This window comes from Vigna unguiculata, chromosome 2, assembly GCF_004118075.2.
Source record: "Vigna unguiculata cultivar IT97K-499-35 chromosome 2, ASM411807v1, whole genome shotgun sequence".
In the NCBI taxonomy this organism is placed as follows: Eukaryota; Viridiplantae; Streptophyta; class Magnoliopsida; order Fabales; family Fabaceae; genus Vigna; species Vigna unguiculata.
In genome coordinates, this window is record NC_040280.1 from 23,859,320 (window position 1) to 23,884,236 (window position 24,917).

The 24,917-nt window shown below is 31.0% G+C and overlaps 2 protein-coding genes across 2 annotated transcripts; one reads left to right on the top strand and one right to left on the bottom strand.

Annotated features, from left to right (window-relative positions):
• Positions 1–3,349: 3,349 nt before the first annotated feature.
• Positions 3,350–7,762, top strand: LOC114173098 (protein NETWORKED 2D-like). The gene is made up of 2 exons (XM_028057319.1): positions 3,350–3,714; positions 4,412–7,762. The coding sequence occupies exons 1-2, from the start codon at positions 3,621–3,623 to the stop codon at positions 7,576–7,578; spliced, it is 3,261 nt and encodes a 1,086-aa protein (XP_027913120.1). The 5' UTR covers positions 3,350–3,620; the 3' UTR covers positions 7,579–7,762.
• Positions 7,763–7,851: 89 nt separating this feature from the next.
• Positions 7,852–14,790, bottom strand: LOC114174010 (protein ecdysoneless homolog). The gene is made up of 5 exons (XM_028058732.1): positions 13,558–14,790; positions 12,751–13,089; positions 12,042–12,166; positions 10,596–10,744; positions 7,852–8,466 (listed from the first exon to the last, which is right to left on the bottom strand). Exons 1-5 carry the CDS (start codon positions 14,763–14,765, stop codon positions 8,281–8,283), a joined length of 2,007 nt encoding a protein of 668 aa, XP_027914533.1. The 5' UTR covers positions 14,766–14,790; the 3' UTR covers positions 7,852–8,280.
• Between the last annotated feature and the right edge of the window lie 10,127 nt (positions 14,791–24,917).

Below are 24,917 nucleotides of genomic sequence, written 5' to 3' on the forward strand. Positions count from 1 at the left end.
TAAATTAGTAATTAAAATAATTTCTATCTGGATTTGTTTCTAAAATTAATTATAAAGGTTTTAACTATCAAATAATTATTCTCTAATTAAAAAATTAGTCTTTAAATTGATTTATAAACATTTTTTTTTACAAAAATTGTTCGTTAATTTAGAATTTTCTTATAATGTATATAAAAGATAATTGTGTGTTTTTTAAAAGAAAAAAAAGTTTGAAAACTTTAGATTAAGACTTATGTGCTTTACACAGAACTTAGAATGAAAAACGAAATTACAAAATTTTAATATTAACACTAAAACGTAAAAAAAAAAAAAAAACCTAAAATTTTAAACAAAAATTTTAACAGACAAAAATATAATTCCATATTTTATTGGTTGATAATTAGACACACATTTTACTTTTATTTACTCCGAGATCATATTTCAATTAATTAGATTTCTAATTTGTATCTATACATTACTGTTCTTAACATTAAAATTAGTATTAGTATTTATATTATTGTTTTTAAGATAAATTTATTATTATTATCATTAGTTTTTATTATTGTTATCATTATTATTATTATTATTATTATTTTTATTATTATTGATAGTATTTATTATTACAAGTATTTTTTTAATTATAAAAAATATTATTATATTAAATATTTTTACTAAATAAATTTTTAATCATTTAAAAACTAATAATTATTATTAATATTGTTATTAGTATTTTTAATAGATAAATATATATTTTTTAAATTTATTTAAATAAATATAATATCCATTATATCTCTTTTTAAAAGAAAAAGAAACCGTGCATACGCACGGGTAATACACTAGTTTTATATAAAACTAGCGTAAACACATGCGCTATCGCGCCTGTGTATGCAATTTTTTAAATATGCGTGATATTATATTAGTAGGTGATAATATTCTAATGTTATTAAGTTAATATATAAACTAAAATTATATTTGTTAAAAATAAAGTGAAATATATCAGAACAGATGAAAGAATAACCATTGATAAATAAAAAAGAAGAGAAGAAGAATAGTTAACTGATTTTATAAAAATCTTGTAAAAATAACGATCAATTTTTAAAAATTTAATAAATTATTATATTTAAAAGGTAAAATTAGTATTTTGAAATGTGAATAAAAAAGGAGAATCTCCTTTATATACCGTTATAGATTTTTAACAGACAAAAATATAATTTCATATTTTATTGATTGATAGTAAAAAATTATATTTTTCGAAAGAAAAACTGTACCAAATAATAAGACTCTTATTTTCTCTCTTAAAAAAGTAAAGTTATCATCCAATATAAACTAAAATATAAACAATAGACTAAAATAAAATATAAAATTATAAAAAAAATATTACTAGGGTCGACAGAATCATTTAAGTTTTTTTTTAAAACATAAAAATATTTTAAAAATAAAATAAAATATCATATGCTAAAAGAGTTAAACCTCTTAATAAATGAATATCATTTGCTGTACAATGTTATAAGATTTGTTGAGATGTCATTTTATTGACGATAACGAAGCGAATCAATCTTTTTGCCCTCAAACTTTCTGTCTTTCAAAATATAACTTTATTTGGGGATTTCTTAGAATTTTGAAAATCTACCACTTTCTTTTCAAGCAAAAACTTTTCAGTGAGTGCAATTTTCACGTATTTTTAAATTTACGAAACTAAATTATCAAATGTAATTATTTTTTTCTACAAACAAAAAAATACCATTACTAAGACTTACTTTACAATGTTTATGTAACTATACATTTTATATGCTTTTTCTCCTCAAATAGTACACTTTGATCTAAAAATTATTTCAATAACATATTGTGTTAAATATTTGAATATATAACATATTTCTTTTCAGACCTGAACTCCATATAATTTGTTTCTTGAAAAGATTTTGATTCGGTTCCCAAATCTTTTTCCAGTTAGAAGAAAGGAAGAAAACACTATTATAATTTATATTAGTCAAAGACCTTTCTAAAATTGTTAAACATTTTGATATTTATAGCGTCATTGCAGGCCAAAGTAGCTAACAGAACGTGCCTCCAAAAATAACAGAAACACGAAATTTTATATTTCTAATTTCTCTCTCAGAAGCTTTGTTAAACTTTCTTCAACAAAGTCTCATCTTTCTGCGACAAAAGTCGGCCACCGCCACCTTCATTACAGCTTTCCTAACCAACTTTTTCGTATCATAAAATTTAGAAAACAGACACACATTATTGTTTTTCACAATAATTCATAATTCATATCATGAGTAACATCGAATAAGATTAATAAAATTTACTTAAATGAAATACATCCATAATTTTTAAATATGAAATATTAAAATGAAAAGATGACAAATTTTAATTTTTATTCAAAGTTAAAAAAAAAAATATCTTTGATTTTTTATTTATTTATGTTATATTTACATAAATTCTCTTTTAATTGAGATGAAAAAATTTAATAGGATTAAATATTTTTTGTCTGAAAATTAAAATTAGTCATTTTTGAAAACTTTAAACTAATTTAGTCTCTTATTTATTATTAGAAATATGTGGATTTAGTCTTTTAAATCAATTTTTTAAAATTTATTTCACATTTCAAATGCGTTTTCTCAATTAGCTTTGAAGTGAGTGATGTAAATGAACTAAAATACTATAATAAAATGTATATGAAACATCAATTAAACTTAACAAAATTTGGTTAAAAAGATTAAATTTACACATTTACAAAATTGATGAACTAAATTGGTTCAAGATTTTCAAAAGGAACTAATTCCAATTTTTAATACAATTTGATGGATAAAAACATATTTAACCTTTATTAATATAACTCATCATCACATCAAGGCATATGAATAAACATTAAACATTGATGAATATTTATATAGAACAATAGACTTAACAAATAATATATTTGAATGTAATAAACTCTCAGGACTTTATACACGCAAATATAGTATTAATGAAGTGAATTGTCAGTTTAATTTGGCCATATATGTAGTATTTTAATCATATCTTTCTACTTGTTAGGATTAGGTTATTTCAAGGAAATGCCTTGTTATATATATATTTTTTAAAAATAATTAGCCAATCTTTTTACTCACTTGATCTAAATCTTGGTAAGAAATTTCTCCTTGAAAAGTTGACGTTGGATTCTCCTTCGAAGAGTTTAATAACAGCGCAGAAGCTAATTTAACAGAGAAAGAGATGAAAGGTGTAAAAAGCAAGAAAAGCTGGAGAATGGCACAGGCACGTGGGTCGTTGAATGCATGCATTATGTGATTCTTTATATCATTTTATTGCAATGCTTTTTCAAAAGTAAGGTTTGCACAATAAATTCGTGCGAACTTTGCTCCCCTCCATCATCCCATAATTAGCACAACATCTTAGTTCCCACGTTTTCTCTTTGTTCATTATCTTTCTTTTTTTCTTTTTTTTTTCTTTTTTTCTTAATTTTTTTTTTCCACTTTCTTCCCTTACTCCGTTGTTGTCATGGAATCCATGTCTTCTCTTCTCCATCTGAAACGGATAGAGAAATAGGAGAAACACGGTTTGCATGATTTTGACTCTCACGTTATTAAGATCTTGATACACACCAAGTAGGAGCACAGAAGAAGAAAGAAGCAACCAAAATGTTGCAGAGAGCAGCAAGCAATGCTTATTCATGGTGGTGGGTTAGCCATATCAGAACAAAGCAATCAAAATGGATGGAGCAAAACCTTCAAGGTGATGATGGCTTTATCTTCATTTTCCTTTTTCATAGTAAAAGCATGATCAACTTCACAATTTGTCTCCTTTTTCTGATTGGATTTTTGTACACATTATTCATGGCATTGTTGTAAACGGATACTTCTCTGCCTTGCTTTCAACGTTAGATTATTATATAAATGTGTTTGTATGTGTGTGTGTGCAAGCTTTTGATGGTCAATTTCAATTCACCATGGAATTAAACCTTTAAATTATGCATGCCTTGTATTAAAATAGTGTCATCTAAAATACATTTATCCGTAATCGGGTAATTCAACTGCATGAGTAGAGAGACGCTTGAGAAAAGTATTTGATGTTACTCATGCTCAGTTTAATTGCTTTATATGGATTCTGAAAATGCTTCTCAACGTGCTCTTATTTCCAAATCTCAAATCGTAATGCTAACTTTGGCCAGTGTGAGAGAGAAATTGCGGCATGGAATGACTCCATCGCCCACCCTGTTCTTGATGAAATGCCTTTCAGATGTTGATTAGCTTCATTTTCTTTCATTAGTCATATGCTTTTTGAGAAATTGTAGTTTGCATTCCTTGAAGCTGTTGAAATAATTTCGTATAAATTTGTTTTCATGTTAGTAATTAGAAGACTGAATTAAAAAGTTGCTTGCTTTTATAAATGAATTTAGTTGGGTATCTAAAATATAGAAACAACACTGCAGATATGGAGGAAAAAGTGCAAAGTGTTATGAAGCTCTTGGCGGAAGAGGGTGACTCTTTTGCCAAGAGAGCAGAAATGTATTACAAAAGGAGACCGGAACTGATTAGCTTTGTGGAGGAATCGTTCAAGGCTTACCGGGCTTTAGCCGAACGATATGATCACATATCAACAGAGTTGCAAAACGCCAACAACACCATAGCTTCTGTCTTTCCAGATCGGGTCCCATTTATGGATGAAGATGACGATGATCAAAGGCCTCCAAAAAAAAACCCAGAAAAGTTGAAAAATATACCAAAGCCTCCCCATAAAGATTTGAAAACGGTCATAACAACAGCAGCAGCAGCCTCAAAGAAATTGCAATCCAAGAAATCAGCAGCCACTGCAGCTGCTGCTACTCCAAAAGTTCCTAAATCTGGTTTGAGCAGAAAAGAGGCCCGTGGAGAGATTGACAAGCTGCAGAAAGAGATTCTGGCCCTACAAACTGTGAAAGAATTTGCCAAGAACTCTTATGAGAATTCCCGTAGTAGATACCGGGACACTGATGAGCAAATAAAGGAATTGCAAGAGAGAGTTTCCTCTCTGCAAGAAGAACTTGGAGAAGGTGTTGACATTGAAGATGATGAAGCTCGGCGTTTGATAGCAGGAGCTGCTCTTCAATCATGCCAAGAGGCATTGACGAAGTTAGAAAAGAAACAGGAAAGATCACTTGATGAAACTAAAATCGAATCCAAAAGGGTAAAGGATGTCAAGGCCAAGGTGGGCTCTCTCATGGACGAATTCCATTATGAACGGAACAATTCTAAAGAACCAGGGATCCAAAGTGATTTAAAAATAATAGCAGAAACAGAATTGGATGAAAATGCCGATGATTTGAGTCGGAAGAAGAAGGAGTTGCAATTATTAAAGGAGAACCTTAAAGAGAACTTCGAAACTAGCTCCAATTCATCATTCAGTGTAGCAGAGATGGCAGAGAAGATTGATGAGCTAGTGAACAAAGTGATCAGTTTGGAAACTGCAGTATCATCCCAGAGCGCTATGGTGAAGAGATTGAGAACAGAAACTGATGAACTTCAGGAGCAGATTCGAATTCTGGAAAAGGATAAGGAGAATCTTATCAACGACAGAAATACATTGAATGACCAACTGAGGAAGATGGAAAAAAAGATGCATGGAGTAGAGGATCTAAACCAAATAGTTGAGGATCAGAATAGCAATCTCCAAACCCAACTCACGGAAGCACATTCTAATCTTGATCATCTCTCAGAGAAAGTCCAAAACGTGCAGCCAGGTGAGGAGTCTAACACCACACATTTATCAGATGAACAAAAGGATTCATCAACCCAAGAGGAAATAAAATGCGAATCTACAGCTGGTTTGGTAGAGGATGATGATGCAACAGATAAGGGGCTTAAGGTTGCTGGTACTGTCGAAGATGATCTAACATCAGACAACAAGCCTGAGGTCACTGGCTCACCATTTGCTAATGGCACCGGTTCGTTGGAAAATGATGTTAAGTCGGTAAATGAGGTTGAGGTCACCAGTTCCTTAAAAATGGAAGAAACAACCCCTGTGGAAAACAAATTTACAGAAGATTTAAAAGAAGAAGAGAAGAATGTAAATCCTGGCAAAGGTGATGAAAAGGCAACAACTGATGTGAGCACTACCACAGAAAATCAAGAAGTCGGACAGCAACTAGCAAGCAACAAGCTAGATAGTTGTTCAGAGAGTTCAGAGAAACAGCAAGAAAATGATGCTAAACAAAGTTCGTGTGAGATAGAGAATCCTCTCAAAGTTGATTCCAAGGAGCAGGCAACAGCACAAGATGAACCTGATTGGCAGAAATTGTTAACAGATTGTTTACAAATGGAAGAAACAACCCCTGTGGAAAACAACTTTCCAGAAGAGTTAAAAGAACAAGAGAAGAATGTAAATCCTGGCAAACGTGATGAAAAGGCAACAACTGATGTGAGCACTACCACAGAAAGCCAGGAAGTCGAACAGCAACTAGAAAGCAACAAGCTAGATAGTTGTTCAGAGAGTTCAGAGAAACAGCAAGAAAATGATGCTAAACAAAGTCCATGTGAGATAGAGAAATCTCTCAAAGTTGATTCTAATGAGCAGGCAACAGCACAAGATGAACCTGATTGGCGGAAATTGTTTACAAATGGAATGCATGATAGAGAACAAGTTCTGTTGGCTGAATATACTAATACTCTTCGAAACTATAAAGATGTCAAGAAGAGGCTGGCTGAAATAGAGACGAAAAATCAAGATAGCAACTTTAATTCGTCTGTGCAGCTAAAAGAACTGAAGACAGCCAATGCCACGAAAGATGAACAGATAAAAATTCTGCGTCAGAAACTAGTTCTCTTGCAGAGAAGCTTTGAAGGAAATGAATATTGTGCAGAGGTAACTGTAGTGATGCCATCAGAAAAGAACGGCATCGAGGAACTTCTGAAAATTGAACCTGAATCTACTTCACCTATTGAAGACAAATTCCGGTCAAACGTGGATGAAATTCTAGAGGAGAATTTAACGTTCTGGTTAAAATTCAGTGCTTATTACTCTGAGATACAGAAGTTTCAAACCACTGTGAAAGATTTGCAGACCGAGCTATCAAAACTACAGGAGAGAGGAAAGACGTCAGAGGGTAGTAGTAGCATAAAGTATTCTATAAGATCAGATGCAAAACCAATTTACAAACACCTAACAGAGATCCAGGGTGAAATAACAGTCTGGATGGAAAAAGGTGCTGTGTTAAAAGAAGAACTGCATAGTCGATTCACATCTTTGTGTGACATCCAAGAGGAGATAACAGCAGCATTGAAATCCAGTGCTGAAGATGATGACTTCAGGTTCACAAGCTACCAAGCTGCCAAGTTCCAAGGTGAAATTTTGAACATGAAACAGGAAAACAACAAGGTTGCTGATGAACTTCAAGCGGGTTTAGATGTTGTATCAGCTCTCCAACTTGACATAGAAAAGGCTCTGGTGAACTTGAATGATGAACACGGGTTCTCGGTTTCAAAAAGACAACAAAATGGCCAGCTAAGACAATCAGAGACTCGGGCCAAGGTTCCTCTGAGGTCTTTTATCTTTGGCTCCAAACCAAAGAAACAATCAATCTTCTCCTGTATGGCCCCTGGAACGAATCGGAAATACCGGTAGGAGCAGGATCGTATGTACAAAGTTTTCTTTTTTTCCATGTATTACTTTAGTTTTTTCATCTTTGTGAAAATTCTTTTATCGGTTAAATTAGGCTGCAGTTTATTGACAGATATGCCTTTTTACTAAAAGGGAATATTCAATTTTAACTTTTTGGCGGTTCATAAATGATAAGTTGGTGAGAAGTGTGACAAAATGTAGTATTTTGGTCTACAGTTCTCTTCGTATTTTGAGCATACGAGTAGGAGAGATTATAATTTGGTACTGATAATTTTATGGCTAGCAAAGTAGAAATTCATATATGACCAGAACAGTATTAGATGATACTCTCACAAAACCCTAAAAGAAGGAACGAAGGAATCAACAACTGTCAATAGTGGATGACAAAAACCAAATATAAAAAATAAATTTGCCATGTAACATAGTAAGCCAATTCCCATTTTGGTAGACTTCTCTAGCCACCTATTTTACAGCCAATAAACAAGCTACAGATGAACTTCTCTGGAGGCAAGCTCTTATCGAGTGCCAAAACCTGATGAAGTTACACCATTGCTAGCAAGCATTCCCATATGCCCTCAGCTAAGCAGGTGCCTACCCAACGTGAAAAAATAAAGGATAGTAAACAGGTTGGGAAACATGCCATCCAGAGACTGAATATGATTGAAGAATCCCAAAACTTAAATCCAGATAAATATTTCAGTATCTTCAATTGCCCTTCTTTGTTGTATCTTGTGGTAACTGCAGCCCCATGAGGCCGAGCAAATTAGAAGCAGGACCAGGAAGGCCTTGTTGGGAAGAAAAGGAATCAAGAAAGCTTTTTACTAAATTTACATCCACATCTACAGGAGAAAAATCCTCGTCCATATTATGTCCTGACGAATTAGATGTTCCCTGAAAGTGAATTCAAATGCAAGAGCAAACAAACATCAGTCTTGCAACTGCACAATTAAAAATTGCAGAAGAAAATATAAACTTAACTATTATGCAAGTCTCTATTTTGGCAACTACCATCTTGTTTCTAAGCTTGATTTTGTAGCAGTGCTACGAACAGGTATGAATTCTGGTTCTTATGCATATTATTTGAAGTTTATTTATCTGTAATTATCAAGATTGATATTATTTAAATTAGTATGTGGTTAAAAAACATTATAATTTGTTTTATAGAAAATAAATTATTTATAATTTATCTTTTGGATATTAAATGTACCATTCAAAGATTTGTTATATATGAAATAAATATTTTAAAGATTACATTTTTACTACTTAGGAAACTTGATATTAAAATTAGAAGATTAAATCATTGTCAAATGAAAGACAAAAGCAATGATAAATATTATAATAACTTAACAGTTGTTATAAAACAATAAAATAATATTTTTATTTGATGAAAATTAGATAGTTGTTTTTAAACATGTTATGTAATAACAGCCAATATTTGTTTCAAATATTTATTTTTATAGTTACACTGTAAAAATAATAATTATCATATTATGACAAGATATAAAAAAATATAATATTCTCTACGCCATACTTGATTATTATCATGAATTTATAAAATCGATTACAAATTGGATTTTGAATTCTACAGCTACAGTGAATTTTATGTGTGTTTACATATGTAAAGTATGTGGATTTTGAATTCTACAGCTAGAGTGAATTTTATGTGTGTTTACATATGTAAAGTATGTATGTATGTAAGTATAAAACTTTGAACTTAGCTTTTTGTTATTTATGATATAGGATGCTGTAGTTTGTAATCACCCATTTTCAAGATTATAATATTTTTTATCTGAATATTATTTTTCATCATTTAGTAAATTATAAATTAGTATTATTAACTTTGCATATGCTATAATTGCATTTTTATCATTAACAGAATAATTTCAGAATAAATAATACAAGCCCTAACAATGTAAAGCTTTTTTTACAAAGTCATTCTATCACAAACAGTCATACATATATGGCATGTTTGTTGATTTTTATAATAATAATAATAAGTACTTTAAAAGTCATGCAAAAGATGATCTAATGATGAAAAATTTTATAATGACAGCACATATCTCTATTAAACCCACAAGTTTATCATTATTTCATATTAATCACGAACACAAACATACATGAGCAGAAGGACCCTAGCTACAATAAAATGCATTGTCCATACTTGACTAGCATAACCAAATGCCAAAATAAAACATGATTAGACCTTTGTATGACACTGCTATATATACTTTACTTCTTTCGTTTCAAATGATCATGAGAGGTTTGGTATCCCCGGTGTTTTGAAAATCTGACCGGCAGGTCAAACCAGAAAACTGGTATACCGATCAGCTGTTTGACTCAAATAAATCATAAAATCGCTCCACAAAAAAAATCGTCATTGAAACCAATAAAAAAACTGGAAAACACCAGTACAAAAAGAAAAAATGGCTTAGAGCATATCAATGAAAAATGTTTAATAATTTTTTTCTTAAAAAGAAATCTAAAGTATTTGACATTTTCTTTTTTATTCTAGATATGAACTTTATACAGTAAATGAATATTATTGTGTACTATTGAAACTTAAAGCAAGTATTATGATACATTTTATTTATACTTTTGTGTATGTATTTTGAATGTCAAAATCTTTTAATTTGCGTTTTAGATTTCATAGTGTTATAAAATCATAATATTATTCAATTATTATTATATTAATACTGGTTCAACCAGGCATTGAACCTTTAGCAATATCAATGGGGCAATATGATGGAAGACAGAAATTCCACCATATAAACACAGCCTTGCAACCTATGCTACCGCCGTAGCAGACCTCCGTTCATGAAAGGTCCATGGTTGTGGGTCAAAAAATACCACTTCATAGCATTATAGCAGTGCTACATCCGCTACTTAATATTGCCTTGAATCAATGCCTTAATTAGATCAATGACTGGTCCAATGATTTTAAAAACATTGGACAGATACATACACATCGCTATAGATTAATAATTAGCACATTCTTTCCTCATGCAAATGCAAACAAATACCTGATTCCTTGGAATCTGTTCATTAGCACGAACAAAACTTTTCTGAAGGGTGGTAGCCTTCAGTTCTTCATTCATAGCATCAGAATAGGACCGCATGAAAGTATCGTCACCATCCTCCCCCAATTCACCCACATCACTATCAGACTCATCTGCATGATCAAAAAAAACATAAGAACCCACAAATGATACCAAGGTAGAAGACATACAAATTGATTGGCCTAGTGATCTCCTATTTGGTTGAATTCCAGAAATTAATTCATTATACATGCTAAAACCCAGGCACCAGTATTCCTATCAAACAATTAATGTTGTGCTTTGTTGAAGGGGAGGAAATAGGGGTGATCGAACTAAATGGGTTTGTTTGGTAGAATAGATGAAAGAGAGAATTAAAAGATCAGTGTGTTCCACAAGTATTTTCTACTCTGTTTGTCACCCACTTTCACTCAATTCTATACATCTCCCCTCATTTCTTTTATATTTATCTGATCCTAAGGGAATTGATCTAATTCCCATCAGATAGCACAAAATTTGAAGACAGATTGGCAAACTTAAACAGTGTTCTGGTAAGCAATAACTAATTAAACATTACTATTATCATGCACTTTTCAGTGAAACTACATTAAGCAAAATCCTCTGCATGGAATTCTAGATTTTTCAAGGATTAATATTTTAAAGTAAATACATATGCATATTTAATAGGAACTATTAATACAATGTATCTTGAAACATTGTGTGGCTAACACATTAAAAACCAGCTACGATGATGTGCTAAAGCCCAAAAGATAACTCTAAGAGCGTAGGTTATAATAATGATACAGACATCTGTTTGAACTTCTCAGAACTTCATACCAATGAAGTACGGAGATATAGTTCGGATCAACAATTTCTTTATATTTATTATTAAAGACAGAGGAAAAGCATTACACATAATACACTTTCATTATCTGATTATCCCAATTCCCAAGTACAATACCAAGGTATTATAGGCTTAGATTTTTTTCAGTTGGATAATGGTGTATTGAAGAGATGACCAGTTTACTACCATTTGTCCAGAAAAAACATACAAAATCCTAACATGTACCATCATAGAAACCACAATAAAGAATTTGCTAGCACTTAATCCAAATCATTGACAGGAAATTTCAATCTTGAAAGAAATTAGAGGAACTCCTACCTTCATTCTACTAGAACTATACATGCTACACTCATAACAGAGAAAAATTTGGAGACTTTGCAAAACAGATAACCAAAAAGTTCAAACCTACAAGATGTGAATTGTAATGAATTACATGCATGATACCACAAAAAATGTATTAATGTAATGGTGTAAGAGAACTCTCTTACAAAATAATCAATTACCAGAAAATAAATGCAAATAAAAAAGTTTAATATATAACAACTAAAGAGAGGAGATATTCAACTGTAAACTTAGACAAGAGATCTCACCAAAGTCCGGGTCAGAGGATGACCCTTCTTCAATATTGCTGTTGGCAGCTTCATTGTCTGGATACTTCATTATTGATCCCATATCTTTAATAAATTGGTCTACATCAAGGTCCACTTCCATATTCCTTTAAAAGAAAAAAACCCAGATATAGAGATATTACATAATAAAGTAACACAGCAAAGTCTGAAAGGTACAATTATGACAGCATGCAGAAAAACTAACCAGTAGCAAGAAAAAAATATTTATACCATATACTAAATAGAAAATGTTATTATGTTATTCAATACTTAATAATTAAGGACATTTTACTTAGAAATTGAGAAATTATTATAAAAATAGTTAAAAATTGAGCTGGTATCAGTTTCACATAAACAAAAAGCAAGGGATTTTATTCTGATTTTTATGATTAGGAAAATATGCCCACAGCAGATTATTTTGGACTTGAAAAGCTATTTTACACGCTTGTTGAATCAGGACCACATTTAATTTCTGGCAATATCCATTTTAATTAATAGGCAGGGTGTTAGACTTAAACCTGTATCCCGGGGGATCTATGATACAGAATTTATGTCAGCCAACATCTTGAGAAACAAATTATTTTAACCGCCCTAATCCTTTTGAAGTAAAGCATTAAAGATGCTTACACGATAAGTGATTTAAGACTGCATATCAGGTATGCTAAATGAGTATGGGCGTCACTGAACTAACCTGTCCTCAGGAGCTTCAGCACCCTTGTAACTTGACAACTTATGGACAAATGACTGCATGGTCTTTGCTATATCTCCGGGATCAAACTCGTCAGCATTCAAAGCAGATGACAGACCAGTATCGTGATCCTCTTTTGCTTTCCCTTTCTTTTTGTGTTTTAAGTCATATAGTTCCATCTCCTTTTGTCTTTCCATAAGAACAGAGTTCAATTCTTCCTCTCCACCATAAAGCCAGGAATCATCATCAGATGGAGGAACCTCTTGATCCTTAAAATCGTCCACTGAGTGAGGCAGAGCAAGAATTTCATCTATACGTCTAACAGGAGCATTCATCAACTCACTGCAACAAACTTTCACTTTAGCAATGATAAAAACAAAATAAACCAACATAAAACCTGGAGGTTTAGCTCAAACAACATTACTACATCAGAACCTAAGCAGACCAATTCCCCAATGCCCCATATAATCATTGTCAACAAAGAGCATTTATACATTCCCATCAACGTGAGATCTCTACAACAATTTAGGGACCCTAATAAGATAGACTGATGCCCTCTTGAATTTGGGCTTGGTCAAACAAAACTCTAGAAGCTATCACATGAGATAAGGATTGTCCAAGCCTTTACAAGTTCTACTTTGATCCTACCTATAACCAATGCATGATCTCATGAATGACAAAATAAGGAAAGACAAGAAAAACCAGGGAGCTAAGCCAACTAAACACACAACCAAACGGCCATTCACCCATTCAAGACAAACACAAAAACTTAATTCAGATAAATATCAATAGCTTAGTTCCAATACCAACCTGGCCTGGGAATGCAGAGAAGTGTTTCTATAATACTCTTGAGCACTCTGCACCAATCTCTGGTACTCAGAGGAACCCGGAAGCAGCCCTTGGAAGTACCCACTGTTCTCCAAGCTATTCTTAAACGCCTCCCAAGTGCTCCCTTGCCCCTCAACCCCATCGCGCTTCCGCTGCTGATACATCATCTCCAATCCACAAGCTATCTTCATCCCCAGCTCCGCCTCCACAAACCCCTCCCTCTCAGCCCGACCCGGCATCGTCGGGTAACACTTCGGAGCCTGAAACCGCTGCTGCACCAACTGCGCGTACATCGCCCTCGACATTTTCACCGAAACGCAGACTAACTCCTCTGTTACCCCTCTCTCCACGAACCTCTCCATCCCCGCAGCGAATTTCATCGTGTCTACATCCCTGTCGTAGAATCCCTCTACCGCGAGCGAAATCAATCGCGGCTCGTGCTTTAGAACCTGCGCCACGGACACCGGAACCCTAATCCTAACCCTATGCATGTTCCTCCTGGCGCGCTCGGGATAGTCCTCGATGCGTTTCTTCACGGCTCGCTGGACTGCGTCGGAGGCAAGGGATTCGTGGCCGGAATTGGCGACGAAGGCGAGGGAGTCGACAAGGGAGGGGTGGGGAAGGCGGTCGCGGGGGACGATGTGCAGGTTTCCATGTCGGAGGAAGAGGCGGTGATGGGAGGTGTCGGGGTTGAGCCAACGGGGGAGGTGGAAGGCGGCCTCAATGAGGAGGAAGTCGCCGTCGGAGTCCCAGAGGCGGAGGGAAAGGGAGGGGAATCGGAGGGAGATTTGGAAGAGGAGGAAGACTGCAAACCACTCGTCGTCGAGGTTGTCACCGTAGCGGAGGTGGCCGTGGAGGTGGGGGAGGTTTGAGGAGGAGGAGCAGGGGCAGGAGGGATTGGGGGGAGTCGAAACAGATAGAGTGAAGGGTTGGTGCTGCCAGATGTAGTCTTGGGTGAAGGGGGATATTGTTTGGAGGATTTCCAGGTGGAGAGAGTGGAGCGTCGCGGTGGCGGTGGCGGTGGCGGTGGCGGTGGAGGAGTCGGGGTATATGGCGTAGAAAACGGTGTCGTCTGAGGGGCGGGGGGAGAAGATGGAAGAAGAAGGAAATTCCATTGCATGTGCTGAGTTGCTCAGGCTGAAAGAAAACTTCTCCGGGAACACCCTTTCATAAACCTCTTTCTTGAACATTCGAGGTTTTATGAAACAGAGTTATGTTATCATATTCTTTCATATTTTTATTTTTTTTTACATTTCTTCTTTGTTCTATTTAACTTCTCACAAAAGTGCATTTTATATTTTGGTTAATTATTTGGTACTTGTGGTTGGTATCCACTTAAAAAAATATCAATTGTGTCTCCATGAGAAGTATGTTAATTAGAGTTCTCTTTCTTTCAGTAAAAATAATTAACGTAGTTAATCGTGTCATTTTTTGGTTTTTTAATTTTTATTTTTAAATTTTACAAAAAAATTTGTTGTCTGTGACGTGTAAAATCTCTGTTGTGAACTTGTGACATGTGACAATGTTAGTGTCACGTAATAGAATAATGTCACGTGTGTCAGATATTGTATTTCAGTAAAAAGTAATTATGGTCGTTAATGGCAAATAACGTGTCACTTTTTGATTTTTTTAATTTTTTTTAATTTTTTTAATTTTTTAATTTTTTTTTTAAAAATTGCAAACATTTTTTGTTTTCATATGTCAAGTCTTTGATGTGACATGTAACAATGTCAGTGTCACATGGTAAGATAATGTCATGTGTGTCAAATGTCATTGCGTTGATTTCAATTTAGTCTTCACATATATATTTCATTGTTTCAATTTAGTCCTCACGTCTTTGATTCAATTTTGTCCTTTTAATTATTGAAGTATTTTCTTAATCCATTTTTTTATAAGATTAAGACTATTTAAGTATAAATATTTTTACAAAATTAATTACTAATATTTACATTAAGATTTAGTGGTTAAAAAACATTATACTAATATAATAATATAGTTACCCACTTTGTTTTTCTAAGATAAAACAATATTGTCTCTTTCCAATTTCATACCAAATCTATTATTTGTATAAATCTTATACTAATTTTTTTAGGGATAAATATGTTTTTGTTCCCTTAACTTTCAATCAATTTTGGAATTAGTCCATTTCGAAACTTTGGACAAGTTTAGTCCTTCATCTTTCGAAATATGTGGATTTAGTCTTTTTAATCAAATTTTGTTAGGTTGATTTGATGTTTTGTATGCATTTCAGGTTTGTATTTGAGTTGTTTATACTATTTGACACATTTTTGCTTTAATGTTAAGTCAGATACTATTATGATATGCGCTTGAAATGTTAAATAAACTTAACAAACTTTGATTAATATGATTAAATTCACGTATTTTGAAAGATGAAGGACTAAATTGGTCCAAAATTTCGAAAATGAACTAATTCCAAAATTTATTGAAAGTTAAGGTACCAAAAACATATTTAACATTCTTTTTTATTAAAAATGACTTTTTAACATATTACATTATTGTATATTATTAACCAATATTTTGTTAATGTATTCTTTGAGTACTAAATTTTAATATAAATATCAGTACTTAATTTTGTACAAATATTTATACTTAATTAGTTTTAATTTTATAAAAAATGGATTATAAAAATATATTTCAATTATTAAAAAAATGGGATAAAATTGAATCATAGACACAAAAGTAAGGACTAAATTAAAACAATCAAAGACATATGAGGACTAAATTGAGATAAGGATAATGACATTTGACACACGTGACATTATCATGCCACGTGGCATTGACATTGCCATGTGTTACAATAGAGACTTGACACGTGACAACAAAAAAATTTTGCAAAAAAAAAAATAATAAATTAATTTAAACAAAAAATAAAAAAAATCAGAGAGTGACACGTATCGTGTCATTAATGGCGTTAATTATTTTTGTCAAGAAAGGACATAATTGAAGCATCTTTCAAAAGGTGTGGATGCAAACGTAATTGACACTTTTTAACCACGGATACCATATTTACACGCTCCTACTAAAGTTGATACCATCCGAGTAATTAAACCTTTATTTTTACTCTTTAATTTACATTGAATATTTTTTACTGAAATTTACTTAAACTGCTTTGAAGTTTTAATTCCAATATATTACTTATTAAGTAGGATGTTCAAATTTCACTTTCACGTTTACTCCGAAAGTAAAATACTTTCGTTATTGTGAACTTGTTTCGGTAGTATTTCATTTTTCAAGTATATATTTTCTTTAGTTCGAAAACATGTTTAATGGTTGCTAGTCTCGACAAAAGAAATCTATAGAACTTAGTTATTTTTATCGAAAACTTTCATAGAAAACACTTAGGGCTGTTCGTTTGAAGGAGTAAAACTGTTTAAGTGAATTTGGAAGCGGGGAATTGTTTTTCAAACGTGTTCCATTTAAGTGATTTGAAGTGATATGGAAGCACAAATTTGAGGGATTGATAAATTATTTCATCCACGATGAAAGGAGAGATAAGCGAGTATTAAGAGAGTCTTTACCAAATTGCCCTTGCGTTTTGGGGTGTGGTGGTGGTCGTGAGAGGTGTTGCGGTGGTGATGTGAGAGGTGTTGCAAGGCTATGTTTGGGGTTGGCACTGGGATGGCACCGGTGTCCGGTGTCGTGTTAAAGCTGGGATGGCACTGGTGTTGTGGTGTTGTGTTGTGTGAGATAGAGGGGATGGCACCGGTTACGTAACCGGTGCCTTGTTTTCAAAGGAGCGACACCGGTTACCACACCGGTGTCATGGTTTTATATATATTTTTTTTCATTCAGTTGCGGTTTGTGCAGGTGGAGGTGGAGGAGTTGGTTGAAGTCGCCGGAGCTGGCGGCTGCCGGAGGAGTTGTGTGTCTGCAACACTGGTGAAGCTGGACGGCCGAACCTGGTGCTTTTTTCGTGGAGTGAGTACATTTTTTACGTTTTTTGGTTTGTTTGCAGGTGGAGGCATGGTCTGTTTCTTCTAAAAATGGCGAGTGGTCTTTCAGATGCGAGAAGAATGTGCATGAAGAAGTGGGATGGGGTTCTGCTGGGTTCTCTGTTGATTATATAGCAGCACAAGCTGTTAGGTCACTGCAGATGGGAGAAGATGCAAATAAAAACAATTCTCTTCTAATGGAAATGCTGAAATCGCATTGTTTGTGTCATTGTTATCAAATTAATTTCTTAAACAAAAAACTAACAAAAAATTTACATTTTCTTGTACTATTTTTTACATTAATCAAATTTTGTTTTTCAATTATAAGCGAGTATAATGAGAGTCTTTACCAAATTGCCCTTGAGTTATGGTGTGTGATTGTTGAGTGCATGGAGGGGGAAGAAGATGAGGTGGTTTGGGGTGTGGTGGTCGACAAAAAGGGTGACCGTGCGTTGAGTTATGGTGTTGCGGTGGTGCCGTGAGAGGTGTTGCAGGGCTGTGTTTGGAGATGGCACCAGTGTGTGTGTTAAAGCTGGGATGGCACCGGTGTTGTGTTGTGTTATGTGAGAGGGACGACACCGGTTACGTAACCGGTGCCTTGTTTTATGAAGGAGCAACACCGGTTACCTCACCGGTGTCATGGTTTTATTTATTTATTTTTTTACTTTTTTTTAATTTTTTTATACTTTTGTTTTACTTTTTTTTAAACTTTTTATAAATTTTGTTTAAAATTTAATTGTTTAACTTTCTTTTAAAATTTAATTGTATAATTTTTTTACATTCATAAAAATTTAATTTTTTTTATTTTAGAATTTTATATAATTTTAATATTTTTTTTAATTTGTAATAATTAATTATTATTATTTTTATAACATTAAATTACAAAATCCTTCTCTTTTTCCATCAAGGGTATTTTGGTAACTTTCTAATTCTATCTATTTTTACAATTTATTTTAGGCTTAATTATCATTTTGGTTCCCTAATTTGTTGGGTTGGTTCATTTTGGTCCCCTTATTATTTTTAGGTTCAATTTGGTCCTCTAATTCTTTAAAAGGTTCAATTTGGTCCCTGCCGTTAAGTCAACTTTAACACCGTCTCCGTACATGCCACGTGTCATTTTGTGGAATTTTCAATTTTTTTTTATTTTTCTTTTTAATTTTTTTTTAATTTTTTTTTTAAATTTTCTTTTAAAAAAATTAAACTGCCACGTGTCACCTTATGGTTGTGACACGTGTAACCTTATGGTTGTGACACGTGGCAGGTCACGATTGTGCCACGTGTCAAACTAACATTGGTTGTTTTCAATTTAATCCCTCTTTTTACAATTTTGATTCAATTTAGTCCCCCAATTTTTTAAAATGATTTAATTTTGTCCTCTCCAATTTGAGACCAAATTAATAATTAAGCTTAATTACAAGTTATACATTCATGTTTAAATAATTTTTTACCATTTATACATCAAATCACTCCCTAAATACTCATGTTATTTCATTTGTTATATTTTTTCAATTGTAATTTTTTACACTTGAAAGTTTCTATACATGTAAAAAAAAAAAAAATTTGAATTGTTAGATTGAGTAATTTAATCTATAAATATAATAAAAATTATTTTAATATGTATATGTAAGTTGTAATTAAGCTTAATTACTAATTTGGTATCAAATTAGAGAGGACAAAATTGAATCATCTTAAAAAATTGGGGGACTAAATTGAATCAAAATTGTAAATAGAGGGACTAAATTGAAAACAACAAATGTTAGCTTGACACGTGGCACAATCGTGACCTGCCACGTGGCAGTACATTTTTTAAATAAAAAATCTCAAAGTAACACGTGTCACAACCATAAGATGACACGTGTCACAACCATAAGGTGACACGTGACAGTTTATTTATTTTTTTTAAAAAATTAAAAAATTAAAAAATAAAATAAAATAAAAATTGAAAATTCCACAAAATGACACGTGGCATGTACGGATACGGTGTTAAAGTTGACTTAACGGCAGGGACCAAATTGAACCTTTTAAAAAATTAGAGGACCAAATTGAACCTAAAAATAATAAGGGGACCAAAGTGAACCAACCCAATAAATTAAGGGACCAAAATGATAATTAAGCCTTTATTTTATTTATCACATCAATCAAATCTTTCACTAACTTTCATAAAACTTATCTTTAAATCCACTCACTTTATCCTCTAAATCTACTAAAAAAAATACAAAAATTCATCCACCCAAATCTACACAAATTTATCTTCACACTCTCTCCCATATCCATTCTCTCAAAGGAACACACCCTTAAGGTTGTTCTCCTATGATATAAGATAGATTTGGAGAAAAATGTGAAGATGAATTTGTGTAGATTTGAGATGATGGATATATGTGTATTTTTTTAGTAGATTTAGGCTTTGTTCACTTGCCAAGATGGATTTGAGGGAGAGGGAGAGGGAGATGATGAGTTTGGGTGAATTTGAGAGGATAATTTGTTGTGTTTCTTTGATAGGATTTAAGGGTGAATGTGAGTGGATTTTAGGATGAAATTTGTGAGAGTTTGTGAATGATTTGATTGATATGTTAGATAAAAAAAATAAGTTTAATAAAGTAAAAATATAAAATTACTATTTTACCCTTATAGTTAAAATCAATACATTATTGTTATTGAATATTATTAGTATTATTTAGTATCATTATAATTATTTATTATTATCATTATTTATTATAATAATTATCTACTACATCTCACTATTTGCTTTGCATCCATTTCATCACAGAAAAAGAAAAAAAAGATGAAATACATAAGTCATATAAGTGCACGTGAAGAGGATATAATGGTAAAAGCCTTCATCATCCACTCAAATCAGCACACCTTCAAGAAGATAACAAATTTATCTTATCCTTCAAATCAACTCTTTCCCTTTCCTACAAATCAGCAGATAAGAACATGAATTAAACCTCCAATCCATCTCACCAAACCCCTCTCTACAGTAGTATATTCTCATACGAATAGAGGCTTAGAGGGTAAAATGAATGGATTTGGAAATAAATTTTGTGAAAGTTAGGAAATGATTTGATTGATGTAATAGATTAAAAAAAAATTAATAGATAAAATTTAAATATTACTAAAATATCCTTAATAAAAAAATTATAAATATGTTAAAAATATGAAATTTTAACAACATTTTAATTAGTATACCTATTTAAATATATTTTTATTTTAATTAATTATTATATATATATATATATATCTTATTAATAACAATTATAATATATATATATATATATATATATATTTAATAATATTTTAATTATTATAAATACATAATATTAAAAGTAATAATTATTTTATATATATTATTAACTATTATATATTAATATACTATAATTAACAATATTTTAATTATATATATATATATATATATATATATATATATATATATATATATATATAATTTATTGTAGCAGTTATTTGATCGGGGCCGATTTTGCCTAATACGGACAAATTTTGGCCAAAGTCAACTTAGCAAAATATGGCCAAATTTGGGTCATGGCCTACTTGGTCAAATTTCGGTTGAGGCCAACATGACTGAATTCGGCCGAATTTTAGTCGAGGCTGACTCGATTGAATACAACCAAATTTCGATTGTGACCGGCTCGTCTAAATACGACCAAATTTCATATTAGGTCGTCTCAGTCGAATACAACCAAATTTGGGTCAAGACCGATTCAATCCAATGCAGTCAAATTTGGCTTGGGGTCAACTCGACCAAATACTTCCAAATTTGGTTCAGGGTCGGTTGGGACAAATTTCGACTGTGGCCGATTTAACTGAATTCGGCCGAATACAACCAAACTTCGTATAGGACAATGCCGACTCAGTCAAATACAGTCAACTTTGAGTTAGTTCATCTCGACATTTAGCCTAACTCAACTAAAAATTTAGATTAAATTTTTTGAATTATCTATATTTGAAAATCTAGATTTAGAGGATGAATATCCCAAAAAATTAGATTTTTTGTCACCACTAATAAAATATATATTGTAATATGTTTTTGGAATCTTTCAATATATATTGTGACACTAGATTGTTGAGTTTTATAGTCATTAACAGTTTTAAAATCTTTACATTTACTGTGCAGGTCTGCGAAGAAATCAAAGTCTAAATATAATCCTTGTTTGATATGATTATAATTATGTATGCCATTCACCAAGCTTACATATGCAGAAAAAGAAAGGAATAATTGTGTAAAATGAAGGTAAGAAAAACAATGCATAACCCGCATAAAATGGCCAAGATTATTTGAAGATTCAAGATTGTAAAATACTAGCTGCGCAAAAACACTTAATTAAAATTTATCAATTCATGCACGTATGTTAAGTCAATCAAAGTAAAGGTTAATCACTCAAGCTTCAACGAAACTCTAATTGAAGCTTAGGATTTGTTAAACCAATTCTAGCAAGTGTATGCTACTTAAACGGATTTAGATTTTTTATTGAATTTTTTTATACTGTTTCTTTATTGTGTTTATTTTATATAATATATTAATTATTACTAATTTTAACCCTTTAAAATATATTAAAAAAATATTTAAAATACTAACATAATATACTTTTAATATTCGATAACACAAAAAATAATCAATAAAAAGTATAGACTTGACTCCAAACGACAAAATCTCAAACATGGATTTAATGTTAAGTAAAAAAGACATAAAGACCAGTTTTGAACTCTAACAATATATCATTAAAATGATATTATACCCTTAAACAAAAATTGTCTCTCCCAATTAAGTCGCTCAAATAAAAAGAATAAAACACACATTCAATTACCACGTAAATACCTCTTAAAAAATGTCTCTAATCTAACTTAATTCATAATATTAGATCAGTTTCTACAACATACTTTGATGAAATTAAAATATAAAAAATGAAATAAGTTCCTTCGTTATATAAGATTGGTTTATACATAATTAATGTATTGATGTTTTCAATTATACTTTATCCAACTTATTTTTTTAATTTCATTGTAAACTATTTTTAGATAATAAAAATGTATTTCAATTTTCTTTTTAGTTTTTTTCTTTTATTTGTGTTAAAAAAAATGTTGTCCAGAGTATATGAAAAAAAAAACTTTTCCAAACCTACCCAAATGCGATACCAGACATCAAAATCAGTAATTAAGTAATAATAACTTATTTATGTTTTGTTGTATAATCACTTTTTCATTTTAATTTGTGTTATATTTATTTTCATCTATTTTTATATGATTTTCCCACACTTAAATTCTAAAGTAGACCGCAAAGACTTTATTTTATTTTATTTTTTCGTCGTCTTTTTTTTTTTGATGAGTTGACCGACTACTACCCAGCCGGCACCTCTTATTTTCCATTCAAATCATGTATTGTCTGTCTCATATAGATATGACAAATAAACTCGTTCTCGTGGGTATTATCTGAATCTGTCTCTGTTTTGATGGGATTCTCCGCATTGACTGGGTATGGGTATGGATATGGGTATGGAGAATCCCCGACTTTTTCAGTTAGGTATGGGGATGAGTATGGGGATGTACATATACCCGCCATAATACTCGTCCCCGCCATATCTCCATTCTCGTTTAAATTATTAAAATATTCACAATTAATCAAGTAACCCTTATATATATATATATATATATATTATTTCTTTTAATTATTTGGTTTGTCATGAAACTCATTCTCATCTCCAATATATTTTTTTATCTTGTCATAACATTTATGTAATTATGTTAAAATGATGTATGTTCATTAAAAAAAATTTATGCCTCACATTTGAATATTTCTATTATTTTTTAATATTTTTATTTATTATAAATTTTCCTTTCACATGAGAATATTTATACTCTCAATTTAAGGTAATATAAAAAAAATTCTTTACTTATTATTATTATTATTAATTTTTGTTTAATTTGAAGAACTCTTTTATTTCATTAAAATAATTTTTATTATTTTTCAACCATTGAGTATATATGTTGATATTTGAAAAGTTTTCTTAGTTCTCTAAGATATTTTTCGTCTTATCATACCTTAATTATACATTTGATTTCCTTTGTGTGATTTTTTTAGATAGTCTCTCAAATTATTTCTAAAACACACATTTGTTAGTTTTTTAATATTTTTATTTATTGTTTTTATTTTCATCATGTAGAATAATATTTTGATATATTCTATCTAATTATTTTTTATTTTATAACTCATTATTAATCGTACTGTAATTTTTTCACTTTAAATTATGTTTGAAGTGGTTAAAATTATATATATATATATATATATATATATATATATATATATATATATAATGATATTTAGGAATAGTATATGATAATTCACTATTTTTCGTCAGTAACCCATATCAGTCACTATTTTTTGTCATTGGTGGTAGTAGTTGATTTATTGTCTGAATCAATGACTAAATTAGTGATTGATTCAATGATCGAATCAGTACTTGATTTAGTGACTAATTTATTTGTAATTTAATGACAAATTTGTTGGTCAGTAATGATATTTCTATTTAATTTTAACCACTTCAAACATAATTTAATAATTAGTTCTCTAAAGTATTTTTCATCTTATCATACCTTAATTATACATTTGATTTCCTTTGTGCGATTTCTTTTAATAGTCTCTCAAATTATTTCTAAAACACATATTTGTTAATTTTTTTATATATTTATTTATTTTTTATTTTCATCATGTAGAATAATATTTCGATATATTCTATCTAATTATTTGTTATTTTATAAATCATTATTAATCATACTGTAATTTTTTTCACTTTAATTGTATAAATAACTTTTATTTACTACAATATAAAAGTTTAATGTAATTGCTATGAATTTTTTTTTGTCACTATCCAACATATATTGAAGTTCAAAAGATACAAAATCTATGTCAAAATTTTATTATTATGTTTATTATTTGTTCTTTGTGTCATTTTGATCAAGTGATGTATTATAACTTTTATTAGTGTATAAGAAAGAGATTCATTAGAATTTAAAAAATTGAAGTAAACAGACATTTAAAATATATTTTAATTTGAATATTTGTTTTCCTTTTATATTTTTTGAAATATTTTTTAATTTTATCAACTAAGTTCATCAATGTTGTAGTTTGCAAATTTAATAAATGTTTTGGTTCTCATGAAATTTTATTTGGTATTCTAATCTAAAATGTAGACAATTATAATTTATTTCAAAGTATTTGATATGGAAGAAACAATCATTCTTCTAATATTGAATATTTGATAATATTATGTTTTCTTTACCGTAATTTTTTTTCTTTTATAAAAATTAATATTGAAGTAGTTAGAACACGGGTACGGGTATGGGTACGAGATTATACCCGTTACCCGGTGGGAATGA

What these genes read in the sequence shown, in the direction of transcription:
- LOC114174010 (XM_028058732.1), bottom strand. Translation starts at nt 14,765, where the DNA reads ATGTTCAAGAAAGAGGTTTATGAAAGGGTGTTCCCGGAGAAGTTTTCT. An exon ending in TCTCTGCATTCCCAGGCCAG is followed by an intron (nt 13,090 to 13,557) that starts GTTGGTATTGGA and finishes AGTTTGTTGCAG; the next exon opens with TGAGTTGATGAATGCTCCTG. An exon ending in ATCCTCTGACCCGGACTTTG is followed by an intron (nt 10,745 to 12,041) that starts GTGAGATCTCTT and finishes TTGATCATGCAG; the next exon opens with ATGAGTCTGATAGTGATGTG.
- LOC114173098 (XM_028057319.1), top strand. Translation starts at nt 3,621, where the DNA reads ATGTTGCAGAGAGCAGCAAGCAATGCTTATTCATGGTGGTGGGTTAGC. An exon ending in GATGGAGCAAAACCTTCAAG is followed by an intron (nt 3,715 to 4,411) that starts GTGATGATGGCT and finishes ACAACACTGCAG; the next exon opens with ATATGGAGGAAAAAGTGCAA.